General features: G+C 46.5%; 1 protein-coding gene across 1 annotated transcript in view; it reads left to right on the plus strand.

Moving 5' to 3' along the window:
* Positions 1-23721, plus strand: part of ARIH2 (ariadne RBR E3 ubiquitin protein ligase 2) — a 51769-nt gene that overhangs the window by 17635 nt on the left and 10413 nt on the right. Inside the window, 6 exon segments of the mRNA XM_079794785.1 lie at positions 5710-5742; positions 5744-5755; positions 17083-17150; positions 19869-19932; positions 21405-21555; positions 23199-23320. Of these exon segments, the coding sequence (XP_079650911.1) occupies positions 5710-5742; positions 5744-5755; positions 17083-17150; positions 19869-19932; positions 21405-21555; positions 23199-23320 (450 nt within the window).

Raw genomic sequence — 23721 nt, forward strand, 5'->3', positions numbered from 1 at the left:
TTTAAATGTGAACTTAGTTAAGGATATAAAATGCAAATTCTTAAAAAAAGAGCATGAGGTACATACGGGGTGCTCCTCCATTTTTAAATATGATGACAAGGAAAGGAAAGGCATAGACATGTTACTAACCACAATAACAAAGAGAACAGGCTGTGGGCACGTCATTGCACAGATGACGGCCAGTGTGTCCGACATCTTTGAAGGGGCTGTGGGCTCTGCTCTATAGGACTGACCAAGGCTGGAAGAGAGAAGTGTGCTGCAGTGGGGCATTAATTAACGTCTGTCTGGAGGACAGTCAGCTCAGCCCCCGCTTTGTGGGTACAATGATCTCCTTATTTTTATAGAATAGAACCACCAGGGAGAAATGGGGCCCTTGGGTGTGTGAGATTTGGCCGACCTCATTGGTCATTTGGAGGGTTCTTGAGTAATAGCTGTCCCTGAGGGTCACCCTAAAGAGAAGGCCGCTCACAGACTCTGTCCCTGTACTAGTATACAGAGTGAGGCTCGTTTTCCTGACACACACAGCCTCCCCTGCCTTTTAAAATTGTAATATTCACTTAAAATTAACCATTTCAAAGTATACAATTCAGTGATAGTTAGTACATTCACAGTGTTGTGCAACCATCATCTTGATCTAGTTCAGTGGTCGGCAAACTCATTAGTCAACAGAGCCAATATCAACAGTACAACGATTGAATTTCTTCTGAGAGCCAAATTTTTTAAACTTCTAACGCCACTTCTTCAAAATAGACTCGCCCAAGCCATTGTATTTTGTGGAAGAGCCACACTCAAGGGGCCAAAGAGCCGCATGTGGCTCGCGAGCCGCAGTTTGCTGACCACGGATCTAGTTCTAATATCCCAAAAGGAAGCCTGGTACCCATTAAGCATTTACTCTCTACTCCCCCCTAACCCCTGGCAACCACTAATCTGCTTTTTGTTTCTGTGGATTTACTTATTTTCTATATGTCATATAAATCATGCAACATACGGCCTTTTATGTCTGGTTGCTTTAACATAGCATTATGTTTTTGAGGTTTATCCAAGTTGTAGTGTGTATCAGTATTTCATTCTTTTTTTGGTGACCCTTAGTTTTTTTTTGTTTGTTTGTTTTTAATGTGAATGGCTAATCAGGAATCACTAGACATTGAGGAAAATTGCAAAATGAAAGAAACAGAAAAATTGACCTTAGCTGAAACAGACCATTAGATAATTTTACTTGTTTTTAAGAGCATACTATTTAGTATTCTCCCAAAATATTCAAGAAGATGTGGCATCTATAAAACAATAACATGCCATCAAGAAAAAACAATTAAAATAAAAAGAGCTTGTGAAGATGAATTATGGGCTTGCCAAGTTAAAAAAAATTCTGTAGATAGATCAGAAGATAAATCAAGAAAATCTCTCGAAATACAGCCAAAATAACAGGCAAATAATGTGTGTGGGAAAGACATAGAGGATCAATCTAGAGATCCAGCATCTACTGGAACTTACGGGAAGTGAGAACAAGGAATTGCAAGGAGGAAAACACTGGAAACTGTGAGAAGAAGAACATTTCCAGGTGCTAAAGAAGAGAGCAGCCTGTATCGGAAGGGTCTGTCCATGGCCCAGAAGAATAAAGACCTGCTGCTAGAATTGTCCCTGATGCTGCAGAGAACAAGGACGGACAGAAAACCCGGGAAGTTCCCATAAAGACGTAAGGTCTTCTGAAAGACCTGAGAACCAGCGGGCGCAGCACGGTGACAACCAAAAACAGCCCTGCAGCGTCTTCTCGAGATGAGTAAAGTGGTTTTGAACCTAGAACTCTGTCATTGCAAAGTAAGCTCATCTGCAGACATCGAGGACTTTCGATATTTCCGTCCCTTTGAACTGTTCTGATGTATTTACTTACAGATGAAAATTTAAAAAGAGGAAAATAAAGATTCAAGAAGTGGTTGAACTAATCCAGTAGTCGACTGAAAAGTCTCATGATGCTGCCTGTGCCCCAGGCGTGCAGAGGAGCCCACATTTGAGCAGAACTTTGGTGGGATCCAGGGAAAACCTCTTCAGGAACACGAGTGGGGTAGGTTCCAGGCAGTAAGAACGAAGCAGCTGGAAGATGGTTGGGATACGGTGAAGAAACCACAGAACTCTTTTCAAGGGATGAGGGAATTAGAATTCCCATGCAAAGCAGAAAAACTGCACACGAAAAGTCATGAGCCAGGTGTAAAGCAAACACACGTGGCACAGGTGTGAATAATTGGCGTGACTAAAGATAATGTGTGAACATTCTCCTTTGAGTGGCCCAAGGGCAGTAGCATTGGAGGCACAAAGGGAAAAAATGCAATTCTGGTCTTGTAAACAATGTCTTAAAGTAATCAGCAGAGGAACTGGAAATAGTGATTTAAACATTAAAAAGTGGGGCTTGGAAGGGGGAGGTAGGGAGTGGTGTAGGTGACCTGCACCTGGCAGTGAACTGTGTGCCTGCTCAGTGACGTTGGTGCCAACCAGAAGGACCTAGACCAGTGATGGCGAACCTATGACACGCGTGTCAGCACTGACACGCGTAGCCATTTCTGATGACACGCGGCCGCATGCCGAGGATGAAACATTTGCTGCTCCTGAGGATGAAACATTTGCGACTAGAGTCTTGGAGTTAGTTTTTTCCTCAAAGTGACACACTACCCGAGTTATGCTCAGTTTTTTGGCGAAGTTTGACACACCAAGCTCAAACGGTTGCCCATCACTGGCCTAGACAGAGGCTGGCAGAGCTTTCTCCTGGATAGGAGGACTGGAGGGGGGGGGGCGGGGTTGGGGGGCAGGTGTTCTCTTTCATAAAGTGCTTTTTATGAGCCATTTGGGTTTCTTCGTTCATGAGTAATTGGGATAGGTTAAGAGTTTGTTTATTCCCAAGAAACAAGTGTCATCTCTACCGTAAAATAACTTAGGTATCTCTGCCTTTAGCTTCTGCCCCTTCTTTTTTAGAATGGAGAAAGAGGAGGTATAAATAAGTGAAACTTGCTACTTCTTTTTCATACTTTTCCTAGATATCCGCGAAAAGCACTACGTTGATGATCTTGCTCTGTTGAAAAATTTCAAGGAGGTCTTCAGCCTGACCTCCTTCCTGACCCATGGTTCGTTTTCGCTGCCTCCAACCTGTCAGCATTGCTGGCCTTCCTGCCACCCTTTTCCTTATAACCTTCCTCAGAAGAGCTGTGGTGGCCTCTTCCTGCGGCCCCTGCACCGGGAAGACCGTGGTGTCCGCCTGGGCTATGGCGAGCATTTGGATGTGCCGTGACGTGGTTAACCCACAGGACACAGGCACAGGGTAGGGTCAGCAGGTAGGACCTAGTGCTTGCACAGGCATTGTTCCAGGTGCTTGGGTGTGGCAGAGAAGGAAAGTGTTCTTGTGTTTTGTTTTTATTGATTTTATAGAGAAGAAGGAGGGGGGGAGAAATATTGATCTGAAAGTGAAACGTCGAACGGCTGCCTCTTGCATGTGCTCCAACCGGATTGAATCTGCCACCTTTTTATTTTTATTTTATACTAGAGGCCCGGTGCCCAAAATTTGTGCATTGCCGGGGGCGGGGGCAGTCCCTCAACCCGTCCTGCACCCTCTCCAATCCAGGACCCCTCAGGGGATGTCTGACTGCCAGTTTAGGCCCGATGCAGCCGCAGGGTGTCGTGGGCGGGTGGCTTTGCCTGGGCCTCAGCTGCAGCCGCTGGCGCCCGGGACCGCGGTGTGGGCAGCTTGTCCCTCTCCTGGGCCACAGCCGCTGGCGCCTAGGACTGCGGGGTGGGCTGCTTCTCCTGGCCCGGCTTTTGTCAGGATGTCTGGAAGGTCATTCGGTCTAATTAGCATATTATCCTTTTATTAGTATTAGATTTTTATTGATTTCAGAGAGTCAGGGAGAGGGAGAGAGAGGTAGAAACATCAATGATGAGAAGAATCATTAATTGGTTAGCTACTGCACGCCCCCCCCCCCCCCCCCCCCCGCCACTGGGGTTGAGCCTGTAACCCAGGCATGTGTCCCTTACCAGAACCGAACATGGGACCCTTCAATCCGCAGGCTGACGCTCTATCCACTGAGCCAAAGCAGCTGGGGCAGAACTCGCCACCTTTGTTTGATGTAAGGGATGGCATTCCAACAGGGTAGCCAAACTGGCCAGGGCAGGAAATTGTGAGCCAGGAGGTCATGGTTTGTGCTCAATCCCCAGTAGGGGGTGTTCAGAAGGCAGCAGATCAGATTCTCTCTCATTGATGTTTCCATCTCTCTCTCCTCCCTTTCTCTCTGAAATCAATGGAAATATATATTTTTAAAACTCCACCCTCAAGGAGCTTCCATTCTGATGGACATTTCCATAAACAGAAAGGTTATAAAAATAGCATTATGTGCTTTGAGCATAGTGGAGGACAGCAGTCACTAGCTCTGCCTTTGAAGCACGCTGTTGGAGTCTGTGGCTGTGTCAGTGAGGTGTGCTAGCCTCAGGTGTCCCCAGGAAGGGGGACCTGGGTGGCATTTGGTGTTCCTGCTCCTTTGCCTCTCTCCACAGGAGCAGCAGCCAGAAGAGACCATTCTTGGGCAGGATAGGCTTGTGGCTGTAGGAGCATGGCAGGAAACTTGGCTTTTAGTCCTGCTGTGTGCAGTTTATTGCATATCAACCCTTGTGTGCCTTTACTTAGGCTGTGGTTACTGGGCATGCCCTTAGTTTGCAGAAATGATGGTCATCTTGCTTATATGGCACCCCCCACCCTGAAAACTTTTCAGAATTCTAGAAGGCTGTTACCAGCATTTTGTACTAAATACTTCCCCGAGGATTTTCATGGAAACGCACCTGGAAGATATGCCGGCTGGGATTTACTTCGCATTAACCTAGAGGGCAGGGACGGGTGAGGCATAGTTATAGCAGGTTTGGCCATGAGCTGATGTTGGAGCTGGGTAATGAGTACGTGGTTTCATTTCACTCTTCACTGTGTGGTTTCTTGGAATTTTTCATAATTAAAAAAAGTACCCTCGTGGTCAAAGAATGATGACGTTCATATTTTTTGCACAAACAACTTTGTTATATGAGGTCTTTAGTTTTTTTAATGATCAGAGACCATATTATGTTTATTAATAGATTTTTTTTTAAGAGCACGTATAACATGTAGGTGCCTCGATTACATGTCAGCCCTCCCTCCATGGAGACCCTTAAAGAAAAAGTGAAAGGAAACAGTTATGATCATGTGCCAAAGAGATGACCTTTTAGAGGCTGAGAGCGTGTAGGTGCGAAGTATGGGCGAGGTGAAGGCCTCCCCGTTAAATTAGACGTTAGGGGTGAGCCTTGCCTCAGGTCAGAGCCTGCTGGAACCACTCGCACCGTTTTTGCCGATTTTGCCCCATTCTAGGGTGGTGTCACTTACTCCTTTGTCTCTGCTGTACCCTTGTTTCTTCCTCTTGCCCCTTTAGTACCGTCTTGCCTCACCCCTGATCCCCTGAGACCTGCCTCCTTCCATCTTGATCTCATTAGACTGGTTTTTCTGTGTCTGTCCCTTTCTACCCCAGTTCACGCCTTTCCTTCATCTCTGCTGTGTAGTGAGTGACTCCGAGTGTGAACAGATGTCATTGGGCCACAGAGTGGCTTAACACAGGCTGAGACATGGAGACCATTCCTGTAGCCTTAAAAGATTGCAGGCAGTTGGCAAGTAAGAATTCTAAATAAAAATTGAAACTACCACCTGTATTTTTTCAGGCCGTTGATGCTCACTGCCATCAGCTGCACCCTCCCTGTGGCGCTGGTAAGTGTGGGACGGGCTGTGACAGTGTTGGCGGGCTGCTGTCTTCTCTCTGGGGAGAAGTCTGTCTGCAGGCTGTGTTGTTAGCTTGTTCCCATGGCCGGACGGGTGAACCAGCTGTAGGAGGCCGACAGAGGAAGAAGCCGCTGACTGTACTCGGGTGTCCGTGGGGAGGGCAGAAGCACAGGCTGTGCGGGAGGTGCCTGATCCGTGCACAGTTAGCCTTTCCTGGGCGTTATGTTGAACAGTAAACACACACTATCCAAGTGCTCCGGGGTGTCAGCAGCCACGGTTAAATTTCCTGAGTTCTTAAAACATTTTCTTCAGAGGTAGATGGCTGTGCAGTAGACAGGGTCCAGATGCCATGTGTGCTTACTTTTCCTTCAGGGGAAGGATTCCTCTCCCTCTGGTACTTTAAGTTCTTTGTGGTCAGGGGATCAAAAATGTTTGTTCCAATGATGCATATGAAATTCTGATAGAGACTTGACTTTTTGGGGGGCGAGGATTGGTGGAAACTAGAGAAGAAATTTGTGGCTCCTTGACTAACATACTTCAGGAGGACTTGGGGACTTGTGATTTGAAAAATTATTTTACCACAGTGCTTCCTGCTTAGGGACCTAACAGAGAAAACACACACAGTGAAGTTGAAACAGAGCGGGGGCAGCAAGTCCTAGAATTGCTCAAGTGTGAGCTGATCACCTGATTGCTTCTGGAGTTGCCTTATACAAGCTCTTAAAGTCCTTCTGCTGTTTCCTGCTAATGAGTGGCTCAGAGGCCACACAAATTCAGAAGATTTATCTTACCAAGGTGGTCTCCATTCCAAGCCAACAGTTAGATGTTTAGACTATTTCATTTCTCTAGTCACTGAAGCACTTAGATCATAAAAGAAAATGCCTCCAGAATAGCTAGTGAAATGCTGTGGACTTGTGCTCTGTTAACCACATCGGGAACTGCTTGCTGGTAACAACAGCAAATGCATTCATAAATACTGAGCATCATTGATCCCTATCCTGGATTTCCCCTAATTAGGAAGGAGAAGTGTGCGGCACATTTACTACATTATTTTATTATTATTATTATTACTAGTAGCCCGTTTGCACGAAGATTCGTGCAATAGACCTTCATTCACCTGGCTGCCTGTACCAGTTTTCTGCCTGCACCAGGGACCCAGGCCTTGGCTGTGGCCACCGCCTTCTGCCTTCTTTCAGGGTTGGGACTTGGCCCCGGGCAGTGGCCTTGGGCTCGGCCGCACCCAACATCCCTGCTAAGGATCACAGGAGCCGACCCCCAGTGGTTTCCTGCGATCGTGCAGGCTCCCCTCTGGTGCCCAAGGCCGGGAAAGCCGCCGCCCCGAGGCTTTCCCGGCCTTGGGCTCCGCCACACCCCAACGTCCCTGCTACGGTTTCATGGTGGGCGTGGCTTGGTTGGTGGGCGTGGCTTGGTTGGTGGGCGTGGCTTGGGCATAGCGAAGGTGCGGTCAATTTGCATATTTGTCTATTATAAGGTAAGATTATTATTATTTACTTACTGATTCTAGAGAGAAGAAGGAGAGGTGGAGAAAGAAACATTGATTTGTTGTTCTGCTTATTTATGCATTCATTGGTTAATTCTTGTATGTGCTCAGACCAGAGATTGAACCCGCAGCCTTGGCATATTGTGACAGTGCTCTAACCAACTGAGCTACCTACCTGGCCAGAGCTCCTGCGTTCTTTTCTTTAAACAAATAAACAAACAGCCAAACAAAGGAGAACCTGACTCGCCAGCATCTGTCTCTCCTAGGTATCTATGCACAGGTAGTAACTACTGAACATGTCTGAGGGACTGTGTCAGGGAAATATCTTTTAAGTGTCTGCCCTAAACACAGAATATAGAGGATGACATCAGATGTTACATGCAACCTTTGGGAAATACTACTGACCAGCAGCAAAGTCCTTTTTGACATGCACGTAACCAAGTGCTGCTCTCTGAAATAAAGATCTGGGAATGTCTGAGAGTGCTGAGGTTTTGAATGCAATGGCAAAACAAAACCAAATTGTAAAAACAAAACAAAACACACACAAAGCTAGCGACCCTCCCAGATGAGCACAAAGGAAAGACAGATTGGATGGGAAATGCAGAGCAGTGTCCGGGCAATGACAGCAGGTGATGCCCGGAGCCTTTCAGGCTTCCCCAGAGGCTTCCGGCCCGGTGGGGGTCAGGTCCTAGGGCCCCGGGGGAGAGGGGGAAGGGCTGAGGTGCGCTGCAGTAGGCCTCTTTTCTGACCCGTCTCTGACTGCGAAAGCCTTCTCTGGACCACCCAGAGACTTGAGGGCACCCCTCCTTCTCTGGACCACCCAGAGACTTGAGGGCACCCCTCCGTCTTGGTGAGCTTTATACCACAGCTCGCCCTTCCTTTCCCACCCTTTTCAGCTCTCGGGGAAAGCAAGAGGAATTTTTATCTTTGGGGCTTACATTTACACTGACCCAAGCTTCGAGGGAATGTGATTGCTGTTAGAGGCGGGCCTGAGAGCTGTGCCCTGTTTAAAGCAACATCTAAGGAGCTGACAGGCTGAGAGCAGAGCACCCAGGGGACGCTGGGAAGGCTGGTCTGGGAGGTCGAGAGAGAGAGAGAGAGAGAGAGAGAGAGAGAGAGAGAGAGAGAGAGAGCGCGCGCGCGCGCGAGCGAGCTGTGAAGTCATCAGCATTACAGATTCTCATGGCAGTTTTATCTATTTATTCTAAAAGTCATGTCGGATAATCAGTTAACCTTTGGTCAGAACTATGTTAAAACTCTGGATGGGAGTTTGTCATTTTGAGGAATAAGCAAACTATTGAATGCAGTAGTATAAGGGCCCGCCCTTTTTTACTGTGGTATTTGTTTATGCAAATGATTTCCATTGAAGTCAGTTTACCAAACTTTCTCCCTCTGACTTCTATTATGAAAAATTTAAAACATACAAAGAAGTTTAAAGAATTGTAAGGCTGGCCAGTGTGGCACAGTGGTTGAGCGTCGACCTGTGAACCGGGAGGTCATGGTTCAATTCCTGGTCAGGGCACCTGCCCGGTGTTGCTGGCTCGATCCCCAGTGAGGGGTGTGCAGGAGGCAGCCGCTCAGTGATTCTCTCTCATCATCGATGTTTCTATGGCCCTCTCTCTCCCTCTCTGAAATCAGTAAATATATATTATTTAAAAATTGTACAAAGGGCATCCATATTCCTGTCATCTAGATTATACAATTGCTAGACTTTTAAAATGTTTTTAAAATATATTTTTATTGATTTCAGGGAAGGGAGAGGAAGAGAGAGATAGAAACACCAATGATGAGACAGAATCATTGACTGACTGCCTCCTGTGCTCCTCCTACTTGGGGATCGAGCCTGCAACCCGGGCATGTGCCCTGACCAGGAATCGAACCTGGGACCCTTCAGTCCTCAGGCCAACTCTCTATCCACTGAGCCAAAACAGCTAGGGAACAATTGCTAAGCTTTTGCTACATTTGCTTTATCCATCAATCACTTTTATTTTTATATAACTATTGAAGTATTATTTACATTTCATTAAATTCACCCGTTTTAAAGTATACTTGTTAGGTGAGTTTTATTAAGTTAATGCAACTGTGCAGCCACCACCACAGTTTGAGTTACAGAACATTCATCTCCCTCAAGGTCCCTTCTGGCCGTTGGTAGTCAGCCCCTGCTCCCAGCCCCAGGGGACTCCTGACCATTTGTCTGTCTCTGTGTGTTTTGCCTTTTCTAGAAGTTTCATATAAATGGAATTACACAGTATGTGGTCTGTGTCTGGCGGCTTTCACTTAGCATAATGTTTTTGAGGTCCATCCATGTTGTATGAGGTCAGTAGTGCTCTCCTTGTTACTGTGGAGGAATGCTTTTCCATTGTATAGACGTACCACGTTTTATTGATCCGTTCACGCAGTAGGTAATGGATATTTGGGTTATTTCCAGTTTGGGGCTATTATGAAATATGCTGCTATGACCATGTCCAGGGTTGTAAATGGAGATATGTTTTTACTTTTCTTGGATAGATATCTAGGAGTAGGAGTAGCATTACTAGGTCAGATGGTAAGTATATGTTTAGCATTTCAAAAACCTGCCAAACTGTTTTCTGAGGCGACTCTACTATTTTACATCCCCACCAGCATTAAAGAGGGGTTCCAGTTACTCCACACCCTTGCTCGCACTTGGCATTGTCAGTCTTTTGGAGTATAATCATTCTAGGGTGTGTGAAATGGCATTTTGTGGTTTTAATTTGCATTTCCCTAAGGATTAATGATGTTGAGGATCTTTTCTTGTGCTTATTTCCTATTCATACTTCTCTTTGATGAAGTATTCAGAACTTCTACCCATTTAAAAAAAAAAGGAGTTTGTCTTAAGTTGCATGAGTTCTTTGTATAGTCTGAATTAAGTCCTTTATCAGATAAATTATTTATAATTATTTGCTCCCAGTCTGTGGCTTTTCTCTTCCATTCTTAATGTCTTTGAAGAATAAAAGTTATTTTGATGAAGTCCAGTTTATTGATTAATTTCCTTTTAAGGACTGTGCTTTTATTATATCTGAGAAATCTTTGCCTAAACCAAGGTCACAAAAATTTTTTTAGACGTTTTAGAGTTTTCAATTTTACATTTAAATATATGGACTATTTTGAGTTAATTTTTGTGTGGTATGGAGTTAGCATCTATATTCTGTGTTTTGTATAATGTTTGGTTATTCTAAAACCATTTTTTGAAAATACTGTTTTTTCCTCCATTGGATTATCTTTACACCTTTGTTGAAAATTAACTATAAATGTATGAGTTTACTTCTGGATTCTCTTCAGTTTCATTGATCTGTCCTTAAGCCAGTAAGTACCCCATTGTCTTGATTACTGGAGCTTTATGGCAAGTCTTTTTTTTTTTTTTTTATAATATATTTTATTGATTTTTTACAGAGAGGAAGAGAGAGGGATAGAGAGCTAGAAACATCGATCAGCTGCCTCTTGCACACCCCCCACCGGGGATGTGCCCGAAACCAAGGTACATGCCCTTGACCGGAATCGAACCTGGGATCCTTGAGTCCTCAGGCCGACGCTCTATCCACGGAGCCAAACCGGTTTCGGCCATGGCAAGTCTTGAAGTCAAGATGATAGAAGCCCTCCAGCTTTGCTCTTCTCTTTCAGGATTGCTTTGGATATTCTGGGTTCTTTTTTTTTTTTTTTTTTTTTAATATATTTGCATTGACTTCAGAGAGGAAGGGAGAGGGAGATAGAAACATCAAGGATGAGAGAATCATGGATTAGCTGTCTCCTGCATGCCCCCCACTGGGGATCGAGCCCACAGCCTGGACATGTGCCCTGACTGGGACTTGAACCGTGACCTCCTGGTTCATAGGTTGACACTCAGCCACTGAGCCACACTGGCTGGGCTATTCTGGGTTCTTTATATCACCACACATTTTAGGATTAATTTGTACCAAAAAAACCCCTACAACCCTGCTTTGAGTTTGATTAACTTTGATTGCTGTGTTTAGCCTATTAGCTGTGTTCTCCAGTATGGTAGCTATGACCACATGTAGCCATTGGGTATTTGAAATGTGGTCTTTTTAAATGGATGTGTACTGTAATTCTAAAATAACACATTGGACTTTAAAGACTTAGGTTAGAAAGGATGTAACATAATTCATTTTTTGTGGATTGCATGTTGAAATAATATATTAGATATTTGGGGTAAAGTAAAATATATTAGTAAAATACATTTCACCAGTTTAAAATTTTAGTTTTCATTTGTTTGCTGCTGTATAGAAATACATCTGATTTTTGTATATTGTCTTTATATTTTGTTTTGCCTTACTAAATTTATTTATTCTAGAAGTTTTATAGATTTTTAGGATTTTCCACATAAGCAGTCATTTTATCTGGGAATAGAGACCGAATTGCTCCTTCATTTCCAATCTTTTCTTACATCTGTCATTTTGCGCCTTTTTTTATTTTTCCTTGCTTTGTTGCCCTGGCTAGGACCTCTAATGTAATGTTAATGAGATGGTGAGTGGTCATCATGACATTTTCCTGATCTTAGCATTCACTATTTCATCGTCGAGTAAAATCGTTTTCATAGACGACCTATATTAGATTCAGGCAGTTTTCTTCCTAATTTGGTGAGAATTTGAATTTTGTCCATGGATTTTCTGTATCCACTGAAGTGATTATTGGTTTTTCTCCCCTTTATTTTGTTGACTTGGTGAATTACATTAAGAGTTTTCAAACATTAAACCAGCCTCAATTATGATACATTGTCCTTTCTCTAAATTGGCTGGATTTAATTTACCAAAATATTTGGATTGGTTTTTTGTGGTTATATTCATAGGAGATACTGGTCTGTAATTTTCTTGTTTTTTGTTTGTTTGTTTTTGTAATTTTTGTCATATTTCGTATCAGGGTTATGTTAGCCTCATAAAATGACTTTGAAAGTAGTATTTCTTCCTGTAGATTCCAAAAGTGTTTGTGTAAGATTATTGTTGATAGATTTCACTAGTAAAAACTTCTGGGCCTTGAATTTTGTGAGAAACATTTTTTTTTATCATGAATTCAATGTCTTTAATAGATAAAGAGATGTTCAGTTTTTCTTTTTAATTATGTGTCAGTTTTGGTAAGTTTTTCAGGGAATTTGTCAGTGTCATCTAAGATACCAAATTTATTATAATTAGATTATTCAAAATATTACCTTATTTTTTGTGTAATATCTGTAAGATGTTTAGGGGTAATCCCTCTTTCATCCCTGTTTTTATAACTTGTATTTTTAAGTTCTAACTAAAGTTTGTATCAACTTTGTTGAGCTTTTTAAAGAATCAACTTTTAGACTTAAATTTTCACTTTTTAAGTAAAATTTATTGATTTATTAAGAGAGAGAAACATTGATTTGTTGTTCCACTTTATGCTTTCATTGGTTGCTTCTTGTATGTAGTTTAATATGATTTTGGGGGGGATAGATTGTCTTTGTTTTAAATTTATTATAAGTGTCTTTGACTCATGTTTTGTGGAAGTTCAAAGTGGCCGTCAAAGACAGGTCTCACCAGGTTAGGGTTTGCAGTGAGATTCCAGGCATGCTAGAAATAGTGACCCATTCCCATCGAGAAAAGGGAACCCTGTTGGTCCCGGAGGTGGAGAGAATGGTGGGCTCTATGTTCTATCTCTTTGAGTTAAAAAAGCTCAAATTAACCTGTGAGTAAATACCTTGGGAGTACAAATTTTTATATAAGAAACTTCCTAGTTCTTGCTGAAACCGGTTTGGCTCAGTGGATAGAGCATCGGCCTGCGGACTGAAAGGTCCCAGGTTCGATTCCGGTCAAGGGCATGTACCTTGGTTGCGGGCACATCCCCAGTGGGGGGTGTGCAGGAGGCAGCTGATCGATGTTTCTCTCTCATCGATGTTTCTAACTCTCTATCCCTCTTCCTTCCTCTCTGTAAAAAATCAATAAAATATATTAAAAAAAAAAAAAAAGAAACTTCCTAGTTCTTAGTTTTTAATCTTTTCTTCAATTAGTGTTTCCAGAGGTAGAAAAGGGACTCAAATAAATAAGACTTGTAATCTTATTACCTGCTGATCTAATAGAACTGCAAATTGATCTTGACTATGACATGGTCATATGTATTCCGTCCTCGGTCATTGGTCTTTCTGGCTTTGAGTTACTACCCTGGGCCCGTTTTCTTTTTTGGAAAGGTTTGACCTTTTCATTGTGAGTCCTTGAGAATACAGTTGACCCTTGTAGGGGGTTAGGGCACAGTCAGAAATCAGTATAACTACACTGGTGTGAACTGGACAGGTCGATTGAAAACCCCTTATGTGAGTGGATTGTGCAGCTCAAACCCGTGTAGTTCAAGGGTCACTGTATATGACCCTAACTAGGAACAGTTGTTAGTTTCTTGATCAAATCCGATCAGCACGAGTTCATCTTGATCTGGCTGACAGACTCGTTCCCACAGGCACACCCACAGCAGGAGCTGGAGGACTTCGCCAGCGGGAAGGGTTGGTGGATGGAGTCACTAGGGGTGCTGAGCTCCCGGAGCCCCACAGTGGGGGGATGAATGCTCAGGGGCTTACATCTTGAGAGAGCTCAGCTGTTGCACCCTGAGAGAGACAGATTTTTATCTTTAATGTTTAAATGTCAATCACAATGTTTGTCCCGGCCCACCTGCTGAAGATGACTTAACTATCTCCCCCCCCCCCCCCCCGCCCCGTTCTGCCCCCATATTACACCTGAGGCGCCTGGAACTCCTGGGTGTGTAGTCAGCTCTCGCTTGTGACCCAACTCAGGGAGGGGCAGCTTCCCTGCCGAGTCGTCTTTCAGCGGAAATATTCCTCCGCCAGCCTGGGCTGCTTGTGCTCAGTTTGGAACCTGACTTCTCTGGTGTTTGTTCCTGAGCAAGGTACAGTCCCACTGCGTTTTGCTTAAAGTAATGGTCTCAGAATTCCTCAGGTTTCTGTGGTATACAGTGGCCATTACAGTGAGCCTTTCTCACACCCCGTCTGTGATGTGTGAACCCCAGGAGCGCCTCCCGCAGGCGGCTGGTGGGAAGTGTGGACACCTGTGCGCCTACTAGCTTGTTTACATGGTTATTCTTCGGCTGTTGGCACTGAAAGAACAGATTCCCGTCGCTGCACTTCCAGTTTTATAAAGTGCTGGATGCATCCTTCTTCACATGACCTGATCTCAACCAGAATCGAGCTGAGATACTCTGAGTTGGTCATTCATGGGCTTACGGTCATTCCGTTTCCACAGGGCGTGTTGTTCCCATCGGCGGCTGCGCCTGGTGTGTGAATTCGGAGGCTCTGTTGCTACTGTTAGTGCTGTGGAGACCAAGGGCTCAGACCACGTGTAGTTAAAATTCTATTTCTTCAGGGAGGTCAGGAAATTACATTTTGAAAACACATAGATTAAAGACATGATGTAGTTTAATGATCAGGAAGTACTGAGTGGCACACTGTGACCAGACCGGTTCTGGGTTCTGTGGATCTGTGAGAGGCAGCCTGACCCTGGTTCTTACCGTAAAGGCTGCGCCTAAGCCACCTGTGGTGATAGGGGCGGTGGCTGCCAGACATGGCCAGGAATCCTCTGGCTTTCCTGATCGTTCATTGCCTTTTATAGGACCCAGTAACCACTGCGTGGCCAGACATTTAGAATTTGAACAAAAAGCAGTGGGTACAGACTGACAGAGCCCCACTGGGTCAGAAATGAAAGGTTCTTTAGGACGAGCTCCAGCGAGGAGCTTGTCCCAAACAGTATCACTGTCTGGCTTTTAAAAAAGATTTGTACCCTAGCTAGTTTGCTCAGTGGATAGAACATCAGCTCGCCGACTGAAGGGTCCTGGGTTCGATTCCGTCTGAAGGGCATGTACCACAGTATGTACCACAGTTGTAGACTCAATCCCCGGCCCTGGTAGGGATGTGGGCGGGAGGCATCAATTGATGTGTCTCTCACATGGATGTTTTGCTCTCTCTTTCTTCCATTCTCTAAAAACCAATGGAAAAATATCCTCGGATGAGGGTTAACCAAAAAAAACCCCACCAAATTTTGTAGCTAAAAGCTACATTCAAACAGTCATTAAAGTTTAAACCAAATGTTTTGTGTGTTTTCATTTCGTGATAGTGGTCTGTTGTGGAGGAATAGTTGGTTATGGCCACAGTTAGAAGCACTGTCAGCTCTAGTTCAGGAGTCCTAGACCTGAAGTCCCCATGGGCCTCACAAGAAAAGACCACAGAAGGGGGGGCGTTGATGACAAATATGTGATACCTTAATCAATAAAGTAATTTTAAAAAGAAAAAGAAAAGAAAAGACTACAGCAACATGCATGGGTCAGCAGCCTCTTGTCTTGCATGGAAGGGAGGTGGGTCCCCTCCCCTTGGTGAAGTAAGCTGTCTGGAGTCCTTGGTTTCCTCCAGGTGTGCTGGGCTTTAGGACAGGCAGGCAGTCACTCACTGCACAGCCTTGGACACGGGTGTGCATGGCACGGGCCATTGTAGTAGAGGCGCACCTGTCTTCTTCCAGGAGTGGCTTGGGCTCTGCCTCACAGATCCGTGGATCCTCTGTACACAGTCCTGCGCGCAGAACGCCAAAGCTCTGTGAGTGCTCGTGGCTCCTCAGCCTGCGTGCTCCTTGTTTCTCCGGGGTCAGGAGCACCGCCGTGCGGCGTGGTGTTCTCTCTGGGAAGCCTGCTCCAGGCATCCAGACACATCTTCATCTTCTGTGCCCCTCCCCCCCAAGTCCTGACACTCGAGTGGCCTGGTTTATAACTAGCTTACTTCCCCAATTAACAAGATATGGCGGCTATAACATACATTATACATACACCCTCTCTTACTACTGGCTTCTTTAGCATAACATTAAAATGTCAACTTGCTCAGCTGGTGTGGCTCCGTTGTTGAGCATCGACCTATGAACAGGGAGCTCACAATTTGGGTTGCTGGCTCTATCCCAGGTTGGGGGCGTGCAGGAGGCAGCCTATCAATGATTCTCTCATCATTGATATTTCTCTCTCTCTCTCTCTCTCTCTCTCTCTCTCTCTCTCTCTCTCTTCCTCTATGAGATCAATAAAAAAAAGTGAACTTTCCATGTCAATACACTTTCTTCTGCAACATCCTTTTTAATGACTACATAGTAGTCCATTGCATGAATCGGTCACATATTTCCTTTTTGGTAAGCATTTATTTTCATTTTTTTACTCCTATAAAAACACTATGGTTCTCATATACCCTATCATTTCCTCAGAAAAATTCACTGAAGTAGAAGAGCTTGCTCAAAGCACCTTCTGGGGCTTTAAAAGAGAGAGCAGGTGCCAGGGAGGCAGCCACAGGGTTCTAAATTACCTTTGCAATTAGGGCTCGCTAGCTGCCGGGCACTTGGAGATTTCAAATGGCATTTGTGTTTGTTTTGTTTTGTTTTGCTGGGTTTGTACGAGAATTCCAAGCCTGGAGATTCCTGCCGGTAACAGGTGTATCAAGAGGCGCACTTCCCGGGTGTGGCCTCCTGCAGCAGCTCGAGGGAGCATGCGTCAGTCAGGGAGCCCATCGCTGTTTTGCTTAAACTCGATGCTGAGGAGTTATTGACGGTATACAGAGTGGTTTGGCTTAAGTTGCCATTTAAACTAATTTCCTAGGGTCATTCATGAAAACAAAGACAGAAAAATAAAGAGACCCAGGGGATCACTGGGTCATAGGGTCTGAACTGAAGAGACAAAGCAGAGCGCCGAGAAGCGGCATTGGAAACCGCGCCTGCGCCTGCGCAGACAGGATGTGCGCGCTCCTCAGTGCGGCGCTCTGAACAAAACGACAGTGGTCATTTGACTTTTTCTTTCTTCTTTCTAGGTGTCTCATTCAGTTGCTAAACTTATATTAGTTAATTTCCACTGGCAAGTTGCAGAGATATTGGACAGGTAAGCTGTTGGGGGGAGGAGAGATGGCATCACCCATAGCTGCTTTCTGCCCGCCCGCCCCGTGGTGTTGTTATTTACGTTTTGGAGTATATCCTACAGTGTGCGTATTATATTTTAAAGACACTGGATCATATTGTATATGTTTTTTCTCTCAATATATGGTGAACGTTTTTCCATCTATTTTTCAGCATATTCTTTCTACTGGTTATTTGCTGGCACAGTATCTTATAGAGATGTTTCTTACTTTGTTCAAACCCCTGTTGTTGGACAATGAAGTTCAGATTTTTTGTGCCCTTGTTAATTAATTTGTAGTCAGTGCCCTTCTAGATAACACTTGCCAACATCTCTGGTTATTTCTTTTGGATACATCAAGTTGGGAATGCACCATAGCATATCGCATATTAGCTTGAGAAAAGGTAATTGGCCAATTTACCACCCACCTCCAGACCCAGAGCTCTTGAGGCACAGATTTGGAGTCTCGAGACACTGGAAGTTGTGAGGAGGAGGGGTCTCTCCCCCGGCCCCCTGGAGACATTTCCTACACCCCACCCTTAGAGGCCAGGGCTTCTGTCTAGCCCAGGGTCTCTGTCCTCAGCACTACTGACACTTGGGGCTAGATGACTCTTGTGGGGAGACGGTGCTGTGAATTGTAGGAGGTCTGGCAGGTGCCCTCAGCTCTACCCTCTTCAGGTCAGCAGCAGGAGCATCCAAAGTCCTGGAATAAAAAATGTCTTCAGGCCCTGCCCAGTGCCCTGGAGGACAGCATTTCCCCGGGAGAAGCACGCCGCCACCGGCCTTGCGCACCCCGGGCACCGTTCTCTGCGGTGTGATCCCCTGTAAATGCAGAGCACGGTCATGCCTTCCCTCCTCGGCCGGGCAGCTGGGGGCCTCGCCCGCCGAGCGCTCGCTCACTCACCACTCACTCCTCAGCCCGAGCCGGCTCGTGCAGAGTCCAGGTGAACTGCCAGGCCTGCACCACTGCCCCTGCTGCCCACACTCTGGGACCACATGGGCCCGGGCTCTCCCGGTCCAGACTGGGGGGTAATTGGGGGTGGAGAGTTGGGTGGCTGACGACGTCAAGAATTGTGGAGTGCGTGGTAGGCACGAGAACACTTGAAGGAGGCATTCTGACCAGGGCGGGTAAGGACGACACCTGTATGAGACACAGCCTTCCCTGCTCGGGCTCCTGGTGTCTGGGAATGCGTTTTCCCGGGCTTTGGGTAGCACTTTTATTGCCACGTGATCATTGTTCTTATTTCTAAGTGTATTTATGCCATACCTCGTTCCAGAAGGGATTAAATCGTTATGATGAAATCGTGCTTTTTCAGAAGTTTGTGTGTGTGAATGTGTGCGCGCACATGCGTAGGTGCTGTGTGTAGGCGTTAAAGAGGAATAAAGCAAATGCTCTTCTAAGTGCTCACCAAAACAAACGCTCTGGCCTTCACTAGGAGGGAGGCCTCTGGCGGTAATGCTGCCTGGCCACACCCCTCCTTCCGCTCCAGGGCACTCGTATCTTCAGTTTGTATTGACCATTTTCTTATTTTTTCTTAAATTATGTAAATTTTAGTTTAGTATGTTTTTAGAACTCTACAGACATATAATCATGCTGTGTTTTAAGTTTTAAAATTACAAACAAGGTTGCATTTTATGACATCCTATGAATCCTTTCAGAAAACTATTTGTGAGGGTTGTTTTTTGTTTGGTTGGGTTGATTTGCTGTTACAAGTAATGCAGCTTTGAAAACTTGTTGGAGACTCCCAGTGTAACAATTTTTGTAGGGTTCAGGATAGAAAGCGAGTTACTGGTCTATCTGTGTGTTTCTAAACCTTGACTAATTAACGCCACAATGTTTTCCAAAGTGATCCACCGTGTTACATGCCCACCAGTGGTGTAGGCGTGTTCCCGGTACTGCCACGTTTAAAGGTTTACAATCTGGTGGGCGTACGGGGCATCTCATTACTTTTAACTTCAATTTTCTGGATTATTAAGGAGGTTGAGCATCTTTTCTTATGTTTAATGGTCATTTGTGTTTCCTCTTCTGTGAAATGCCTGTTCTCTCTTTTGCCCATTTTTATTGTTATTTTGTCTTTTGTATCTTGTATCTGGAACGAAGTGTGGCATAAATACATTTAGAAATAAGAACAACTATCATGTGGCAATAAAAGTGCTACACAAAACCCAGGAAAACACATTACTAAGACACCAAGGACAAATGGATTTTTAGGAGTTTTTGGGTTTTTTTATTCTGAATATCATCCTTTGCCATGTAGGTATTGAATTATCTTCCAGTTTATATCTTGGCTTTTTACTTTATGGTTTCTCCTGATGAACCAAAGTTTTTAAATATAACATAATTTTTCAGTTTTCCTTTATGCTGTGCATTTTTTTGTCTTAAGATATCCTTCCCTATTCTGATGTCAATGAAGAGATTTTTACCTTTATTTCCAGAACGGAATGTAAATCAGAAACGATCCTTCATGAGTATTGTTCTTACAGTTCAGTGCCTTGGAGACAGGGTTATTATTCTCATACAATTGAGAGCTAAAAAAAAATTGAAAGAGAAGCAGCATTTGCACTAAGGCCAAAGGAAGCTTGGCTGTGTGAGTGGTAATTAGAGACAAAGACATGTCGGTGCAGCTGCACACTGTTGGCTTGTACCGAGGTGAACCTGTGCGCCTTCCGTCTCCGCTGCCTTCATTTCTGCCTTTTGTTTTGTAGATACAAGTCTAATTCTGCTCAGCTGCTTGTCGAGGCTCGCGTTCAGCCCAATCCATCGAAACATGTGAGTGTGTCCTACTTGGTGAGGACGTCTCCCCAGGCACGTGGCTCTCGCTGTGGCTTCACAGCGCTGTGGAGAGCCCTCTCGCTTTGCTTCTAGTGTGACTGCCTCTCGTATTTGCTCCAGCCGAGGCTTACATCCCCTTTCCGTTATAGCTGGAACAGTTTCTCGTAGATGAAGAGCAAACCATTGCCGATCCAGGGGCCCGCCTCAGCCCTCTTCATGGGCACGCACAGCCTGCGCTCCGCCCCGCTGGGCGCCTCGTGTTCCCAGCGCCTGCGCGCCTCTGCCTCCGCGGCCCTCCCTGTCCCCATGTTTGTTTGTGGGAATGAAACTCACTTTTAAACACCCAAAGCCAAGCTGTCTCTCTCAAAGCCTGTCTCCTGGGATCACTCCCTGCAAGCTCCTCTGGTTATGTCTTTAAACCTTCAGTGTATGTGGTAGTGATTCAGCCATCTTTCCCCACCGCACTGTAAGTGCTCTGAGGGAGAGACCACATCCTGCAGTGCCTAGCCACTCCCTGTGTGTCTAGAAGTTCAACAAACATCTGTCAAATGAGCGAGGGCCGTGTCCACAGAGCCCTTAGGGAGAGATTTGGAGCTCAGGTCACCACAGAACTTCTGCAGCCTCTTACTTAGAAAACTTCCCGGCACAGACTGGCTGAACACGGGAAACCAGTCCTTTTTCTCAAATTGTTTGTATTTCCAGGGAACTAACAAGAACCTGGGATCAACTTGTAGGGGGCTTTTCCCCGGGTTGTAGTTTTGGCCTCGGGTCCCAGGTTGTCTGTCTGCCAGTTTGTGTAGCGTGGCCTCGATCCTGGAGCCCGGCTTCCGAGTTGTTGGCCCACGTCCTGGAAGAGTTTCTTGCCTAGTAGGCGTCTTCGTCGTCCTTCTCAGTTAATTGTATGTACACCTCTTCCTTGTGTTAAGGATGAGTTGTAAGTTGGAAAAAGAAATAACGTTTTGTATTTTGGGCGTATGGACATGGGAAAACAAAGGACCGTCTTTGACGGACACTGCGGCGTGGCCATTAGGAGCTTTACGCAGCCTCAGCCTCAGCCTCAGGGCTGGCTTTGTAGCACTTGCTGAGGGGCGGCTCTGGGCTCTGCTGAGCGGGGCTCCTCACAAAAGAAACCCAGTCGCCTTTAATGGGGGGACTGAAGGACCTCTAAGGGCCTTGACAACTCTGACATCCCGAGCTTTCCGCCCAGCATTCTTAGACTGCTGCCTGTCCTTCTGACGTCTCTGCTTCCCTGGGTCCTAGTGAAGCCACAGCCCAGTTCATGTGCCGCCTCCCTCAGGAAGCCTTCCTGAGAGGGGCTTTCTGCTCAGAGCTCCTGGGACTCCCAGAGCCCACACATTGCAGCTGAGCTCTGACACTTGTTGCCTCCCGTGCACCTAGCGACACAGGCACCCCTGTGGCCTCTGGGAACTGAAGTTTCCTCTTTGACTCATGGCTTTGCCTCTCTCCAGGTCCCCACAGCCCACCCCCCTCACCACTGCGCAGTGTGCATGCAGTTTGTGCGGAAGGAAAACCTGCTCGCTCTGGCCTGTCAGCACCAGTTTTGCCGCAGCTGCTGGGAACAGCACTGCTCAGTGCTTGTCAAAGACGGCGTGGGTGTGGGTGAGTGCTATTGAACTTACAAAGACTGACGTGAAGTATTTACCTCTGACTCTGCCCTTTCAGGGACTCAGGTCAACTGTGTATCTTTTTTGAAAACAGAATGTTTTCATTGATTTCAGAGAGAGGTAGGGAGAGAGAGATAAAAACATCACTGATGAAAGAATCATCGATCAGCTGCCTCCTGCACACCCCCACTGGGGATGGAGCCTGCAACCCAGGTATGTGCCCTGACTGGGAATCGGAACGTGACCTCCTGGTTCGTGGCTCAACCACTGAGCCACACCGGTCAGGTGACTGTGTCTTCCTTTAAGCCTGATTGACATTACTGTCAGAACCATTGCTTCCCAAACGCCTCAGTCTGAACAGGGCAAAGGGCTGCGGTTCGGTCACCTGTGGGTGTGGGTGTGAGCGCACGGCCACCTCTTGGGAGCGCCTTGGGAAGCACTGTCCCGTGAGCTGCCGGCCTGCCCTCCTGATTCCCCAGTGGCAGCCGCTGCTCAGCCAGCCAGAGGGTTCCTGCTACTCAGGGAACAGCACAGAGTGCATGGTGGGTGGGTGGTTACGGGAGTATTTGTTATACTATAACCTGATGATGTTGGAACGAAATTGGCCTCCCGTTAATTGTGTCTGCAAAACCTCGTGTTGGTGGTAAGCACTTGCACATAATATTAAACATTACAAAACCAGTTGTTAGTTAGGAACCATATAGGGTTTTTTAAACGAAAGTTTTAGTGGTGCCACTTGTGATGTGTATGTAATTTGGAACAATATTTTAGTTACATCACTGTGCAAATATATCAGTTTCTTTCTTTGAGTATGTTCTGTTGCTTCAAGGGTTTCCTATGTGGAACCGAATCTGTGGTTGAACTCAGTGGGCAAATATATTATTACTAGGGGCCCAGTGCACAGATTCGTGCACCTCGAAAGGAACTGTGGGCTGAGAGGCTGCAGTGGGCACAGGGACGGGTCTCGGCCCATCCTCCGCACCCCCGCCTGCCGGGGCCCCCAGTCCCCTGTCTGCCAGCCGCCCCACTCCCGTTGCCGCTGCGCCCATGCGCTGACAGTGCCGACCCCGCTTGCACCCAGTGACAGCATGGAGCATTTGGGGACAGCGCTGTCAGCAGGTGCGAGCAGCAGCTGCTACTGCACCAATCGCCCCTCAGGAGCAGGGGGAGGTGGAGAAGCCCTCAGGGGCGATTGGGGCGGCAGCCGGTGCTTGCACCCCTGTCTGCACCTGCCGATGGCGCTGAACCATCAGGACCAGCGCCGGGTGCCGGCAGCGGGTGCAAGCGGGGCCAGCACCGGCAGCGGGTGCGAGCGGGGGCCCTGGCGCCATCAGTGGGTACAAGCACCAGGCAGGACTACGGCACACGGGAGCAAAGAATTTCAGTAACCACCAGAGGCTCGCCCCAATGACAGCAACCGGCGATCCACCTTGGTCTGGCGCCCCTGCTCACCTGCTCCACCATCCCGCTGCAGCCGACGCCCGCCATGTTCCGCACTCGCCCCCTGGTGGTCAGCGCATGTCATGTGACCGGTTGTTCAGTTCTGCAGTTGGGTCTATTTGCATGTTAGGGTTTTTATATAGAGACACGTGGTGACTCCTGCAGTGCAGCTGTCAGTCAGGGGTCTTTGTTCAACAGGAGTGTCTTGCATGGCCCAGGACTGCCCACTGCGAACACCAGAGGACTTTGTGTTCCCATTACTGCCCAACGAAGAGCTCAGAGACAAATACAGGCGCTACCTCTTCAGGGACCACGTGGAGGTAGGACCCGCCCTGTGGGTACGCCCCTGCTTTCCTGGGCCTGCTTCCCCCCAGGTGCCCACTAGGGTTGCTTTATAGCCAAGGCTGCCATTAGGTGCTGGCATTTGAGGAAAGAGTTCCATGGCTGTAAAAAGGCCAGGAACCACTGGAGTGGTAGGGAAGAACACAGACCTGCAGCAGGCAGTCTGTGAATCCCAGGTCTGACACTCCCCGCTGTGTAACCTTCTACCCTGACTGTGCCCTCTGAGCCGTGGTCTCACCTTACCCACTTTGCTCCAACAAGCCACGCACGCCGAGGTGTGCGCACTCGGCAGGCCCTTCCAGCGTGGCTGTTCCTCTGGGTCGCTGTGTGGCAGCGGAGAGGGCCATTGCTGCCTGTGCGGCTGGACAGCTTGCCCGGG

The sequence above is a fragment of the Cnephaeus nilssonii genome, assembly GCF_951640355.1.
Source record: "Cnephaeus nilssonii genome assembly, chromosome: 17".
Taxonomy (NCBI): Eukaryota; Metazoa; Chordata; class Mammalia; order Chiroptera; family Vespertilionidae; genus Cnephaeus; species Cnephaeus nilssonii.